The sequence below is a fragment of the Salvelinus fontinalis genome, chromosome 11 (assembly GCF_029448725.1).
Source record: "Salvelinus fontinalis isolate EN_2023a chromosome 11, ASM2944872v1, whole genome shotgun sequence".
Lineage (NCBI taxonomy): Eukaryota > Metazoa > Chordata > Actinopteri > Salmoniformes > Salmonidae > Salvelinus > Salvelinus fontinalis.
Window position 1 is genome coordinate 49,166,748 of NC_074675.1, and position 16,055 is coordinate 49,182,802.

At 43.3% G+C, this 16,055-nt stretch overlaps 1 protein-coding gene across 2 annotated transcripts; it reads right to left on the minus strand.

Annotated features, from left to right (window-relative positions):
- Positions 1-406: 406 nt before the first annotated feature.
- Positions 407-14,449, minus strand: LOC129865891 (uncharacterized protein KIAA0232-like). 2 transcript variants are annotated; one of them, XM_055938972.1, is made up of 8 exons: positions 14,306-14,449; positions 10,347-10,902; positions 9,943-10,086; positions 7,973-8,042; positions 7,801-7,882; positions 4,275-7,620; positions 4,053-4,158; positions 407-3,329 (listed from the first exon to the last, which is right to left on the minus strand). In XM_055938972.1, the coding sequence occupies exons 2-8, from the start codon at positions 10,581-10,583 to the stop codon at positions 3,313-3,315; spliced, it is 4,002 nt and encodes a 1,333-aa protein (XP_055794947.1). In that variant the 5' UTR covers positions 10,584-10,902; positions 14,306-14,449; the 3' UTR covers positions 407-3,312. The 2 variants fall into 2 exon arrangements, with proteins under 2 accessions (XP_055794947.1, XP_055794948.1); XM_055938973.1 differs by lacking the exon at positions 14,306-14,449 and adding an exon at positions 13,141-13,921.
- Between the last annotated feature and the right edge of the window lie 1,606 nt (positions 14,450-16,055).

Below are 16,055 nucleotides of genomic sequence, written 5' to 3' on the forward strand. Positions count from 1 at the left end.
ATATATTTGACCATACAGTAAGCAAGGCTGTAACATTGGGACTGCTGTATCTGTCAGCCCTCTATTGTAAATGTGGAACCAGGAAGGACTTTCATTTCTGCAGAATACTGCCTCCTTGAGAAAGTGTCTGTCTTTACACCGATATCAAATCGTCTAGATCAGGGTTACTCAACTCTTACCCTACGAAGCCTGCTGTTTTCTGTTCTAGCTGATAATTGCACAGTCTAAATCTGTCTCTGATTAGAGGGGAACTGGCTTTGAGGTCCAGAGTTGTTTGATGGCCTTAGATAGTTATTCTCAACTTACTTTAGTATTATGCCCATTGAAAACAACTCTTGACAGAGCCTTTGGCTCACAGTGAACATGGTGCAAATACATAAATAAGAAACCAGAACAGAACCTGGGGTGATTTGGTTTATTCCTTTATTAGATGTTAAGAAACTCCACAACGAAACAAAATAATTTACTCAGGGTGTACATGAAATTAGAACAATACAACCACTTGAGACAGATGGGAGTTGAGGATGAGGGACAAAGGGATGGGAGGGTGTCATCTAGTAGGAATGAAGAGACTAGGAAAACTCTGGTTTTCAGTGCCGGATATGCTATGTCCTTCAGACCAATCAAAACTCAATGTTAACCTTCGTCAATGTAGTTTCAAAATGCATAGTCGCTCTCGATGCATTTTCAAAACTCAATATATAAACAGAAAAACAAATGAATGCATTTCCTTCAAACTCCCATGTAGGTGCTGTGACTCGGTCTCTCACACATCTACACACAAAGTAAAAATTGAATTAAAAAAAAGAAGTCACTGCTTTAACCTGGCCTGTACTTGTCATATACAAAACCAGTTTTATTTAACTTAGATGGAGTGTGGTGTTGACATGCTGCTCTTATTTGTAAAGACACTCCATAACAGTTCAATCTTTATTTTCTCAGCTCTCCCGTACTGAAAAATAAGTCATGCAAAATAAACGGAGTGACTTTCCTCCACATACACTTGAATGTTTAAAAGTTTGCATGCACCAAGATTGCATATGACCGAGGACCATGAAAAGGTCCCCCTCACATTGCTTAGGCAATCTCAATACGGCTCGGTCGGGCTTAGCTCTAAAACTATGTGCTGTACAATTAACTCTGTAGGAAGCTTGGGATTAATAAAAGCCTGTTTATTTTTTTTTCCTCAAATAAAGTTTCAGTAATAAATTAATGCTTGAATGAAAGTACTGATGCACTGCCACAGAATTAAGTGTTTTCCACCTACTTTGAAAAAAATATTTAGTATTTAAGTATTCCTGAGTGACTGACAACTGTCTAAACAAAATAAAATACAATTGAAAGTAGCCTGACATTTTTCAGAGCAGTCTTTCATTCAAGTTTCAATCGGTTGAACACAAGTTCAGAACAAACACCACAATTATGGGGCAGACTGAGCCCCTGGCATATTGAAATGGATTGTTATCGACTTTGCCATTTTCCAAACCAACTCAAGATACAGCTGTCCATTAAGAGGTCGAAGAATAATAAAACAAAAAAAATTAAGATCAATGACTGTGCTCACAATGGAGACCCTGTGCCCTGTGACAGTGCATTAGAACCCGTGTGCACACATTGTTGGCGGACATTTTGGACTGCACAACGGATGCGTCACAAGAGAACATGGAGGGATGGTAACTGCTTCAATTCCGCGGTTTTCTGAGGACGAAAACAAATATTTTGAAGTGGAAGGATGGAACCAAAATAAACCACTGCAGTGATAAAGATATACACAACGCACATGGAAAACCAAATGCATATCCTCTAAAGATGTGTGTTAACTCAGGATTTAATAGTTAATGCACAGGCGACAGAAACAATCACTCAAACATAGTCAGGCCTCTGATTAAACTTAGTTTGGGCATTGAATTGTGTTATTTTTGGTTAATCACCTTTTCCTTGAATGTTTTATATTACGCTCTTTTAAGTTAAGTAGTGTCTGGGTAGAAATATATTGCCTTTAAAATCCTGCTTCTACTGTAGACCTTACAGTAGGATGAACACAGTGACACTTATCTGTAATAGACTGTCAATCTGATAACAAGATATAAATCAAATCACTTTTTATTTACATTGTTATTACAGGCCAGTTAACTTATTAGTTAAGTTCTTAAATTAACTCTTCTTTAAAATGAAAACCAAGTCAAAGCGAGGACCATCAAATCACGATTATTTTCTCCAAAAGATAAACCGATTCTTCCACTCTGCCGCGACAAACAAACTACAGGATCTACATTACACAGCCACAATATCGAAACTGCTACAGAACTGTCAACATATTCATAGCACCAGGTGTTTGGACTATGGAGTTCACAAAAAAAAAAACTTTAAATTGCTGCAAATCAGTGCCTCTGTAGAAATGGCTATAATTAAATATTTTTGTAAAGGGCCATTACACCCCAAATTGAGCTCAACCATGCTTTTTTTCCCCCTCTTGCTTTTTGCTTTGAACAGCAGTTTAGTACTTTTAACAGATTTTTGGGGGGGTTGATTTATACCGTACAAAGCATTTCTACTGTGTCTACTACTAAGGTTCTGAAAAACTGACATTCACCCAAAACCATACTCATTTAGAGTAACTTTGCAAACTTCTGTGGGGGGGGGGGCTTTGATACAGATTTGAGAGGTAAGATGCACACAGTCTTTCCTTCAGTCAGAAAAGGCACCCATGCTACTCAAAAATCTCCACATTCTTTCTAAATGACAGGGATGAAGAAAGAGAAGCAAATGCAGTGCTTTCATACTACGTTATGAAGAGCGGCATCCCAGTCAGATGAAGGAAATTGCAGCAGTTACACTAGAAAATAAGGAGTGAGACTAGTAGGACAGGAACATGCTCAACCATTCGGAAACCATAACTACCAGTATCCTAGGTCAAAATTTAAAAAACCGATGGAGGGAAAAACAAGACTGTCCCTAATATCTAACTGACTTTAATTAAGATGGAATTATGTCTGGAAGAATCAACTAAAACCAAATCTAAAATGCATACGTCTTCAGATATGGCATCACATGAAGACATGTAGAACATATTCAAGTTCTTCCTACTTGCGGCCTTTTTTGTTGTTGTTGATTACACAAGACTCTAGTAAAATGAAAATCAGCAGTGTTAAGGGTGGGATGTGGAGGGGTTCCTCTGTCCAGATGCCTATCGTTTCTAAGTGGCGTGGTCCCCCCCCCCCCCCCCCATTTCTTTGCAAGTAGAGGTGCAGTCAAAGGAGAAGAGGCCATATCTTCCTGACGATGGGCTTCCTCGCCACAGAGCTTGACTTCTCAGATGTTGCTGCTCCCTGCGAGAATAAAGACAGTGGCTGAGAAACATGAATTGGTAAACAGGGCCTGTGTTCATTTATCCTGAGTTCAAAACAAAACTGAAAACGGTTTGTATTTGATTACTGATTAAATGTGTGTTAACTGGAACCTGTTTCAAGATCGTGTCACTGGCACGTAGGGCAGTATACAGACCAGCATTGGGGAAAGGGAATACCCCCACAGGCTGGGTCAGAGTATGTATGAGAGGGAGAGAGAGCCCCCCCCCCCCATGCTCTATGGTGTTAGCATTTATTCTAAAGCATTGTCATCCTAAACTCGGTCCTGGGGCCCCCTGGGTGAACCTTCTGGTTTTTGCCCTAGCCCTACACCGTTGAATCAAATATACAAAGCTCAATGAGTTGGTTTGATTCAGTTGTGTAGCGCTAGGGCAACATTTTTTACTTGCACCAGGGAGGTACCCTGTTCTAAAGCAATCTAAACAGCTGACACTTATAGGAATGACTATGCTGACTGAATGCTGTAGAGTTGTGACTAAGACCATTAAATATTTGTAATTCAGTTTAAAACTAAGTAGCCTAGGTTGTATATAAACAATATATGACCAATTCAAGACCCATCTGTATGTCAGGGATGAACAAACAAACTTCAAAAAGCTTCCAGCTGTATATTAAACCAATACCGTTGAAGTCATTTTAGCCATAGGTCAAAGATATATTAAATCTATTTAACTTTGATATTACCTGTACACTGAGGTCCAGGGAAAAGAGGAGAACAGATTGTGTTCTGCCACCAGCACTCATCTTGCTGGATGTCAGTTAGTCCCTGTCCACTAATATTTAGAGGGAACTATAAATAAAAAAATAAGGCAGGCATTAGTCTAATGGAGGGAAAACTGTTTCATAGTCAAAATGTAGAGTAACTTCTGACCCAAACAAAGCTCGACATTCCTATAACATTCTTACCTCATGCAAATCTTCAACGAAGTCATAGGTTTTCCCATATGTGGGACTCTGATCAGCTGCTGCACATTTACAGGCTTCCTTTTCTCTGCAAGACTCTTCCTCCTGAATCTTGTCGACTGGGACATCCATCTGTCCGCTCGCTGTTTCGCAGTCCAAGCAAGTCTCTTGCTCAGCGATTGGCAGGAGGGTGCTGGAGCCCTCCTGAGAATCCAGTGAGGTCTGGGCACTCTTCTCCATGCCAGACTTCTTTAATCTGGGCAGGAATTTCCCAGATTCCAGTTCTGACTTCCCGTAGCACGGTCCCTCGTTTTCTGCATCCTCCTCAAGCGGTTTGAGATCGGCCTGAGGGTCGTCGGAGACATCCGGCGGGGCCAGGACGGGAACACTCATCTCTTCTTTCTCGGACTCAATCTCCGACTCACTCCCTCCGCCAGGCGATAGCTCCGAGGCTGATATGGGTCGGAAGTGAGTCCTGGGGGAGATGCGGATGGCCCTGTACTGGGTGGTCCGGTTGATGCCGTATAGCCGTGGGTGTATAGCTTCATTCTCTGAGTCCGAGCACAATATAGACTTGGGTTTGAACCCCGGGCTGAACGAAGCCATGTCCTCAGGCTCGAAGGAGCACTCTACCTGGAGGACTTGAGAGAACGGATTGTTCAGATCAAAGGACGCAAACGGGTAATCGATCCCCGGCTCCTCACCACGGAAGCCTGCACAGGATCCGAGTAAATCTTCATGGAAGATAAAAGAAAATCCCTTATTCAATCCATCCTCACCTCCTTTAGAAGCCTGGTCACTCTGCCCGAAGGAGACCAGGGGCCTCCAGAGGGTCTTGTGGCTGGAGGCAAAGCAGCTGCCTGTGTTCATGAACACACGGTCTGTACTAGCAATGGTTACCACGTCTGAGCCAGAGGACGAGGCAGCAGCACACTGTAGAAGGCTGCCTTTTGCGTCGCCTGGCGGCACCACGGCCCAGTCCTGGTCACTGCTGAACATCTTCAGCTCTCCGTACACTCCTCCCAGGATGAACGACGTGTTATCCTTCTCAGGGTTCACGTCCCAGGGCTTGGACGGCGTCATGTAATCCCCGGAAGCATTAATCTTTGAGAGCTGGTTTTTATCCAGGAGGGCCTGCTCTTCATTCTTGCCTTCTTCCCACAGGTGGTACTCTGAGCGCTGCACTGCCTTCTTCGGAGGTCCTTGGATGGGACCAACTTCCTTTGTCTGCAAGTCGAGACAGCCGCAGCTGCTCGACTCCTGGGAAAACAAGCCCTCGCCTGGGTTCTCTTCTCCAGGTGATAGTACGAGATCCCCATCTCCGATAGCCGTCCAAATGTCCTTTATTATCCCTGAGCTGTAGTTGTCACTCTGTTGGTTTGAGTCATCTGAAAACATGCCAGCGTCATACTGCTTGCTCTCGTCCCGTTCTAACGCTATTCCACAAATGGACTCCAATTTAGATTTCTTTGCGATGGTCGGCTTGGACACTGTGCCTACATTGGCATCCTCGCACTGGTGACCATTGTTTTCTTGTAAAAAGTCCAGGATTTCTTCCTCTAGGTATGTACCAGAGATGGGAGGGATTATACAATTAATCTCTTCATTGCCAATTAGAGCAGACTCCTCTGTTTGAACGTTTATTTGCTCATTGTCTGAACGCGTCTCTTCCGAATGCGACCATGGACTGCAGGTTCGCGTTGAAAGGTTTGAACAGTGTTCAGTTTCATCAAAGGCACTATTTTTGGTCCATATTAACAAACGAGACTGCTTGTTACAATGTGGATCTAGACAGCTACTTGAATCTGTGTTGTTTTCGTGACCAACGGTGAGAAAAGGAAGAGTTGGGCTATCGTACTGCAGCTCAAAAAGAGACAAGCAGGAGGAGTTCAGACCAGTGGTGGCTTCTGGGAGATGAGGCTCCTCCAGGTTCCCAGGCAGCGTGCCGATGGTGAATGGAACGCCGTCCAAAGCGGGGGAGAGCTGAACGGGAGAGTCCCCTGCAAAGCTTTCTCCATCTATATCTTCAGAGGTAGACGATGAATAACATGCCCAGACCTGAGCCATGTTTTCCAAATCCTGCATGAAGAACCCATCATCTCCCAAAGCATCCAGACAGCCCACCCTTATTGCACTTTCCCCTTGCAGGTCAAGGCCATCTAACACTAAACAACATTCTGCCTCAAAGTCTCTTTGCTCTTCACTCTTCTGTCGAATCATGCTCAAGATTCGACTCTCTTGTACCAAGTCTGAGGCACTAGGATCCAATATGGATTGATAAATATCGACTTCATAGAAGTGAGTGAATTCGGACAGATACTCATCATCTAACTCTCTACTATCCTCAGGCGGAGGGCAGCTAGAGGTCCCATTGAGTTCGGTAGCCTCCTCATCTGCGTCCCCTGGCACTTCAACAAAGTGCCCATCTACAAAGGTGCCCGCTGCCAGATACGCCCTCTGGAAGCTTGTGTTGGCAATGCAGATGCCTTGCATTCTCTCAGACAGCCTTCCAAAGTCAGTGGACAAGGTCAAATCTTCTGGAGAGTCCACCTTGCTCCGGTACTTTGTTTCCAGTTTGCTCCTTCTGCTACTGAACGGTACTAAATACTCTGTGATGGGCTCTGTGTACCACAGGGGCTCCTCCATGTACTCCTTTTTGTTGCTGGCCTCAGCTCCGGACTCCTTTTCTTCCCACCAGCCTGGATCTTTTCGAATTTCCTTCAGCGGTCTTTTCCCCTTTTTGTAGAGCTGTGTTTTCCTCACAGGGCCTCCAGTGGCACTGCTGCTGCTGCCTCCAGCATTCCGCCGCTCCTCTTTGTCGACGGCCTTCAGAGCCAGTTTCACTTGTCCACTGTGGCACCCCCTCTTACTCCTGCTGAACACCTCCTTGGACTTGTGCTTGATCCTGCCCGCCTTGCTGCCGGAAGTCTTGGAGTCGCCCTGGTTCCCGCTGGAGCTCGAGCCAGCCTCACTAGAACCAGAGGACCAGGAGCGAGGCCGATACTTGCCCTCTGACCTGTGCCTCACCTGCTTCTTGCCATGGACGGAGGCTCGGTCCTCTGCTGTTGCGCCACCATGGAATCGTTTCTCTTTCTCCTTCTTGCTGCGTCGCTGCTGGGTTCTCTGGCTGGTTGGGTTGGTGGTAGTGCTGCATGCCTCAGGGGTTCTCTCCTTAGCAGCTTCACCATCACTGTTGCAATCTTTTGGGGAGGACGTGTCGGTGCTGGTCTGTGGGGCCGCGGAAGACGATGAACCGGAGTAAGCAATGGCTTTAGCCTTGTTCCACACCGTCATGATCTCTTGGAGACAAACAGATTTCTCTGACAAAGGAGGAAAGGCTTCATAATACCTGCAAAAATGAGAGAAAACGTTGTCAATTAAGATCAATACATAAAATACAACAAAGCATATAAAATGAATTACCACATATTTTAATAGGCATACAACAAAATCAAATATGAATAGTTGTGCCAGCTGGTCAGGACATTATTATGAATGCAGTATTATTGCGGTTTTGGGTAAAACTTACATTTCAACCTGGTCCTTTGAGGAAGGGGACTCAACTCCTTCAGGAGACTGAGATCCATCAGATTTCTTGAGCTGATTTTCTTCTGTGAAGAGAAAATTAATATGATACGTTGTGTCATATTTACTAGTTTGTTATAAAAATGAAAGAAAATGTATAAACCCAAGATGCAAACCTTTCTGTTTGTTCTGGATGTCCTTGAGTTTGGAGCAAAGCTCCTCAACCAGGCTCTCAATCCCAGAGTTCTTTGGGGGAGAAGAAAGGAGAACGGTAACATCTAAGAATGAATCTAGCAAAGAATCCATTGAAGAGAATCTAAACAGAATAATCAAATGAGCCCCAATAAAACAATTTGCTTCCTTCAGACCATTCATGAAGTGATTGGATGTATCCAACATTATAGAAACGGATAGTTCGAGCCGTGAATACAGGTATGACAAAACATGTATTTTTACTGCTCTAATTAAGTTGGTAACCAGTTTATAATAGCAATAAGGCACCTCGGGGGTTTGTGGTATAATGCCAATATACCACGGCTAAGGGCTGTATCCAGGCACTCTGCGTTGCAGATAAGAATAGCCAGATAAGAATAGCCCTTAACCTGGTATATTGATCATGTTATATCGTGCCTTAATAACACTTAAGGGTTGGAACAATTTTTTAAGGCTACTTTATAACACTGACTAGAGGGTATTAACATGGGCCTGACAAAAGACAAACCAGCTGACTGTCAGAGGCCGGACCTCCTGTACCATGACTGTTCAATTTAGCTATGAGGGAGAAATGACTAAGCATAGCCAAAACAACCACCTCTTGTCTTTCCATCTAAACACTTACAAAACATCAGGCATCAGCCAATATAAGATCACTCAAATCGACCACTTCTTCCTTATATCCACTGGTATCCTACTCTGTCAACAAAGATGAAGTAATCCGTTTTCTGTAAACAAGGCCTGCAACGAGCCGGTCTATTTACAAAGACAGCCATGTCGACAGACCAGTAGGCAATAGGCACCGTCAGAAAAGCAACAGCATTTAGTGAGGACAGAAATAGCCACCACAATAAACAGGGTCGAACTAGTCCAAATCTTTTTCACTCACACTAACAGAAAGTAACATTCCTTACCATGCCGACCCAAGTCGCTACCCTGGCCGTGTGTTTCTTGCATCATTGTGCTAACGCCGGTCAGCTGACAGGCAACGCACTCTCTGCTTTCTATGCTGCAATCCCGTGCAGTGTGCTGGTTAAAAAAATACATTTAAAAAAAATGGACTGCAGAGTCCAGTACCTAGAGAACAGCTCACTCAGCCTTGCAGACCCTTCCCCCAACACACCCTCCAGCTCTACCCCAGGCCGTCACGCTCCCTCTCCACTACTGGCTACCTCCGATACTATACTACTGCCAAACCAACCGACCACTAAAGAAAAACAGCAGCAAATACATTGATTTTGCTTGATATATATATATATATAAAACAGCACAGAAAATACAATGCAGGCTTATTAAACTGTGAACGTAGATGTAAGGACACCTCTGCAAGGTCACCCATAATATAATCTCAATACTGTGTTTTAAAGTGTGAGAGCAAATGGAGTCTTTCACCGTGTCACAATTCTTTTCTCTACTGAAATCAATTCAACCTTTTGCCAGTAAACTCTCATTATATCACACGGACTGTGAAAAATCCAAGAGAGTGATCACAAAATGAGCCTGGTCAATGCCAAGTATCACATGATGATAGTGGCGGTTGTTCAATGGTGTACCCCTCACAGGGAATTTGCTTTATGCAATGACCGTTCACCATGATTTATGCAATTAATATATGCACGACTGAAGTTCAACAGGCAAAGGCGCAAAATTACAGTAATAAATTCCTGACAGACACGGATCATTAAACAACTTACACACATACATGGTTCCTGCTTTCTTCATTGATTCAACATGTTTAGCTTTGTAGCTTACAGGCTGGTGTATTTAAAAAGAACCAAGTAACTGCTGTACCAACTATCAGTCTATGTTCTGCTCCCGAACACTCCAGCTTTAAAGAGCGCATGAGCAATGCTGGGAGAAGACCACATGTGCGCACAAGAATACAGGGTGAAGAACCAATTTGTTGCTACACCGGGGCGGAACAGGCACTTACTTCATCAGATGCTGAAAGCAGGCATTGCACAGCGGCTTGTTTCTTTATCTCTTCCAGACTCAGATCTGTCCCTCCTCCTTTCTTCTTACACTTGGCCCATTTCTTCCCAGTTCCCTTCTCCCAGCCCAACAAGATGTCATTCTCCTGCACACATAACATCCACATCCGTTATTTAACCAGACAGCTCGTCTACACAGGAAAGGGAAATATGTTTTAAAATATTGAAAGTGCAAGAAATAAAAGTGGATTTAATCATTAGGTTCGCTTAAACCACAAAACAAACTGACTCAAATCAATACTAAATAGAGCCTTTTCTTCATTGACTAGGTGTATGTTTAACTAAGTGGGGGAACTAGATACCATCATGTTCGTAACACAAGACATTGCCGCTGCTGGACACCTACCTGATCCTGCAGGTCGTAGTCGTAATTATCGTGCAGGAGCAGGCTGAGGACGTAGCGGGTGTAGATCATGGCATCGATCCCGCACTTCTCCAGCTCCTGGCCCAACCAGCTCTGCACTGGGCCCAGCGAGTGAAGCAGGGACATCTCTGCGGCAGGCAGGGGGCCCACTGGGGTTAGGGGGCACAAGAAGCTTTCAAGAGGAGCAGGACCGTCCGACTCGTCGCTCACTGGACGCATGGAAATCTTTAGGTGTTGGCCATTCTGAGGTGGAGCGGCATTGTGACAGGCAGATATGGAGGGGCGGTGGTGTGGAGAGGGGACAGGGGAGTAGAGCCTATCGGGAAGGCGTGGGGGCTACTCCAGCAGGATGCACAGGGAGGAAGCTACATGGAAATACATGTAGGGTGCTGGGTTTTTTTCTGTGAGCAAATAGGTAACTTCACTCGTCAGGCATGGCTTTAACTGATGAAAGCTATCAGCTGTTCGGCAAAACACTAGACGTGCTTGCGTCTCAGTCAGAGGGGCTCATGCTGGGCTACGGCTTCACCGGCACAACCTGAAAGATAGGAAAAGACTTGCGTCACATCTCTGTGTTGCATTTAGATGATACACAAGGTAGGCCTAATCTTTTACACCATGATATACGGAGCGTACAAAACATTAGGAACATAATATTGAGTTGCACCCCTTTCGCCCCCAGAACAGCCTCAATTCGTCGGGGAATGAACGTGGTGTCAAAAGCGTACCACAAGGATGCTGGCCCATGCTTCCCAGTTGTGTCAAGTTGGCTGGATGTCCTTTGGGTGGTGGACTATTTTTGATACACACGGGAAACTGTTGAGCGTGTAGAACCTCGTTCAAAGCCACCTAAATCTTTTGTCTTGCCCAGTCACCCTCTGAATAGCACATATGCACAATCAATGTCTCAATTGTCTCAAGGCTAAAAAAATCCATCTTTAAACTGTCTCCCCCTCCATCTACACTGATTGAAGTAGATTTAACAAGTGACATCAATAAGGGATAACAGTTTCCACCTGGTCAGTCTGTCATGGAAAGAGCTGGGGTTCCTAATGTTTTGCACACTCTATAAGCCCTAATAGAATGACATAGAATACACTGCAATTCCTTGCAAAACAGCTGATAAAATTTGCATAATATGGCTTGTTGACCTTGTTCAATCTGATTCCAAAGATCTGACCTAGGTGACTTCAGTTGCTTTGAGACCCCATTCATTTAAAAGAAAAACAAAAAACAAAAAATAGTATTCATATTTCAAATTTAACAGAATCGATTAGCTCGCTATGAAAACGTATAGGAATAATGAGGATTATAAATCGACATGAGGGTGTGCTGAAGTGAACACCGTGTAATGAACCAAAGCAAATTATTTCTTGGTTACTACGGGCTGCCTCAGCCCCCACCCTGCCCAGGAGTAGATCTACAGCCTGTCTGCCCCCACGGATGCTTTTTAATGGCTGTTGATAGTCCTGGTCTCAGACACCAGCTTGTTAATAGGCTCCTAAGAGAGCCTGCACTCTTAACCCATGCAGACAGCAAACTAGGGAATGACAAGAACCTAAATGAGTTACATTATGGGCATCCTGTAATGGGTGTGAGCTTTTTAAGCTCCCATATGGCCTTCTACCATCACACTTAAGGGCAGTCAGGTCTACTGAATAATCTGCTGAGTAAACTTAAAGCAAGGAACTTACACCTAGGCTATACTCCTGACCCAAGGGTCAAAAGTTCCAATGCATCTTGATTTTAGGCTAGTCAATGTGTAAGCGAATTCCAAGATGTGTGTCTGAGTAATATGTAAAACATGCACGCTATGCGAGTCATCCTATGTAAGGGCGTCTGCTAGGAACATTGATGTCAAACAGGGTGGTTAAGGTGCGATGTCGTGGAACAGGTCCCACTGTGGAGTGACTCATGCCAGGCTGACTTTAACCCTATGATCAAGGCAATTAATCTGTATTCAACACCAACCAGAGTTCTGGCCCCAGAGACAGCGATCACCCCCACAACTGTTAAGCATGTAAGACCACAACAGCACCAAGTTAAAGAATGACCTAACACCCTTTGAAATCATAATAAATCCTATACCCCAACAGTATACCGGGAGAAGTGATTTAATTTGTATGGCAGGAAAGCAAACTGGTCAAGCATATTAATCGATATAAAATTATAATCTGCCATGCTATGTTATATTAGGTCTCTATGTAGTGTTGTCTCTTGTCATGTTTTTTGTCCTATATTTATTTAATTTATTTGTGTTTTTAAACCCAGCCCTCATCCCTGCAGAAGGCCTTTTGGTAGGCCTGTAAATAAGAATTTGTTCTTAACTGACTTGCCTAGTTAAATAAAAGGTTCAATATAAATGAATTATCTAAACATTTCAGTAGCCTTGTTATGCAGTCAGGCGCTCAAAAAAGGAAGGCCAGCCGCTGCCAAATGCATCTGTTTCATATGGCAGCATACACACCGGCTCTCACCACTCGTTTTTGTGGCCTGATAGGTGATTAGCCCGGAGAATGACGAAGAGCAAATGGAAGCTGAACCGATATGATAGGTTGACCTTCTTGTCATTCAATAACGGAGGCATGTTATGGGTTACCCGTTATAGGCATCAAAAGGGCAAAAGATAAAGAGCTTTACAGTAGGTGGCCATAGTAGGCATTCCCATGCATATATTTCATACAGCAACAGAATTGGTAAACTCAGTACAAATAGTTAGCATTAAACACAAACTTAACTATAACAGCAATATAGTTGTCGAAAATATCACACTTACGTTTACAACATATTGTTATGGCCAACACAGCTGATCAAATCAAATGTGGTCGAACGTCGGGCTTGCACCATATAATATACGTCCCTGTAAGTTACAATCTAGCTATTTAGCTAACTAACAAATGTCAGGAGACGCTACGGTGGCTTCAGCAAACTTCCTTGACACTGGCAGCTGCCTGGCAGGCTAGCCAACGAACGGTAGTCATGGATTCTTCTCCATGATAGATAACGTTAGCTAGCTAACTAACCAGCGTTCACGTTAGCCAATGTGAGAGTCAGTCAGTCAATAAGTACAACTACCGCTAGCTAGCGGTGTATGACTTCTCTTTACGAGCTAACCATTTCATATCGACACTAGCTAACGTTAGATAGCTAACCCTAGTTAGCAGTATCACATCCATTCGAATAGCCAGGGTTACGGCAAACAGTCAAAATTCAACTAGTGTTAGTTAACGTTTCGTTTGTAAGTTATTAGTTTACTAAATGAAATTAACGTTTCATTAAAAACGAGCAAATGTTATCATAGCCTGTTTAACAGCAAGTGACGACCTTACACTGGAATAGCGACAGCTAAAAGACGCTACCGTTAGCAAACGCAATAAGGTTAACGTTAGCTAGAAAGATTACTATTAGCTTAGTCGTCCACATCCGGTAATAAAACACCTATAAATGATTGATCTGTTGCCTAGGATATATACATTGGGCAAACTATAACATTAAAAATATTATTGAATGACATTGTCATTATCAGCCTGACGCAGTTCTACCGTTAGCTAGCTAGCAGTAGACGTGTGGGCAGGTGACCGTTGACTGACTGCTACTAATATGGTGGAATTACAGTACCCGGTTTTCCGATCTACGACAAGTATTTTCCCTAAAGTTAAAACGAAACATTCATAATCCATACAATTTCGGGAATTCGGTGGGGGAAACAAATGAAACTGAGAAGTCCCATCAAATCAGCGCAAACTACAATAACATTCGGACAAAGTTGTTGTGAAACGATAGAGAAGGAGGTTGACCTAACCGGGAGCGGAGACGTTTAAAATTAAAATAAACATGCGCCACGAATTCTCACTAACAGGAACGCAAGTTGAAAACCGGTGCATTACGCTTTTTTGTAAACAATATTATTAAAGTACACGGCAAAATATTGTCTTACATACCTGCCGTTACTTGAAGTGTAGAGGGGGAGCATTTACTTCTCTCCCGCTGCCGTTCCGAGCTCGAGCTCCGGAATCCTCTGCAGAAGCATCACATATCATGGACGCCGAGCGGCAAACGCGACGCACGACTGCGCTGTTTTCAAAAGAGAGCAATAGTAATGGCGTCTTTTTGTAGGCACTAACTCTGCCTAGGATTGTTGTACAAAGCCTATCGGGAAATGTATTTAGTTTTTGCAGGGGGGTTGGATAAATGTCGAAAATAAGGTGTGGCTTAGGAGATCATCTTCGTCAGCTAGTCACTTTTTGTGAATTCTGAGACATTTATGTAATCACATAAAGCACTTATGTAAGCGCATAAAGGCTTCATAATTCATAAAGGTCATGTTAACTGACTGATATTATCTCATAGAACAAAATGTATAAAATCTCTTAAACCTGTGTTAACCTCGGACCTTATTTTTGGAGTGTATCCCAAAACTAAATTATTTCCCCATAGGAATGGCTGAACAAACCAGAGGTAACCAATTTCCGGTTTTTATGACTACAGGCTGGCGAGCTGAAGATTTTCACCAATGAACCAAGATAGACCAGAGCGTGTCGTTTTTTTATTTTATTTGTATTAACTAGGCAACCAGTTAAGAACGCATTCTTATTTGCAATAATGGCCTACCCCGGCCAAACCTTAACGGCGCTGGACTAATTGTGCACTGCCCTATGGGACTCCCAATCACAGCCAGTTGTGATACAGCTTGGAATCGAACAGGGTCTGTAGTGAAGCCTCTAGCAGTGCCTTAGACCGCTGTGCCAGTCGGGAGCCCATCATTTGTTTTATTGTGTTATTGACTGTACGTTTGTTTATTCCATGTGTAACTCCGTGTTGTTGTTTGTGTCGCACTGCTTTGCTTTATCTTGGCCAGGTCGCAGTTGTAAATGAGAACTTGTTCTCAACTGGCCTACCTGGTTAAATAAAGGTGAAATAAAAATAAATAAACATTTCCAATGTGAGCAAATTAATCAGAGGGCAGAACAATCAAGGTGGGCAGAGCCAAGCACGAGTTAGTGAGATCCTATTGGCGCCTTTTAGCATTTATTTGCACATTTCCGTTAGGGAACGCCTACGAGTGTGCATTAACTAAATTCCCCCTTGCACTCCTTCTAAACAAAGCAATTTTTAGAAACTTTGGCAAAGGGCAAAGTCTACAAAACGTAGTCCACTCTGTTTTTTTCTCTCTTCAGATTCTAGTTTTGTTTACAGAAAACTGTATGGATATCAAATATTTAATCAATGAGAAAATTAGCAGAATATCGGCCAACGTGCATTTCTCTCCATCTTCTCCCACTGCCGATCACTTGGCTTCCTCTCATTACCATATTTGGGATTGGATAGAAACGCCAACCGGATGCTTCACATTTATACATCCGGTGAAATATCTGTCTCGTTGTTCTAGCTGTGGGCGAGCTCTGTCACTCGTCTCCAGGCAACAAGGCGAATCTCTACCGTCCTTCTACTATTAGGATTTATTCATCCGCTCACGATTGCATCAGATGGCCAAATAGTCTCTCAAAATGTGAGGTTAAATTCTTATAAACCAGAAATATGCCAATATCCAACAGGACAAATCCAATCCACTGCTTTTGTTTTTATATTTGAAAAGGTTTGTTTTGTTTAAGATGGTATTCTAACCAGTCTAATCGGTTATGGGTCCAACTTAGGTGTGCTTAATAGTTTGTAGTAGCCTATTTCTCTGTA

Coding starts and splice junctions, on each gene's coding strand:
- LOC129865891 (XM_055938972.1), bottom strand. CDS start 10,583: ATGCGTCCAGTGAGCGACGAGTCGGACGGTCCTGCTCCTCTTGAAAGC. Junction 7,883..7,972: donor CATCCAGAACAAACAGAAAG/GTTTGCATCTTG, acceptor TTCTCTTCACAG/AAGAAAATCAGCTCAAGAAA. Junction 4,159..4,274: donor TCGTTGAAGATTTGCATGAG/GTAAGAATGTTA, acceptor TTTTATTTATAG/TTCCCTCTAAATATTAGTGG.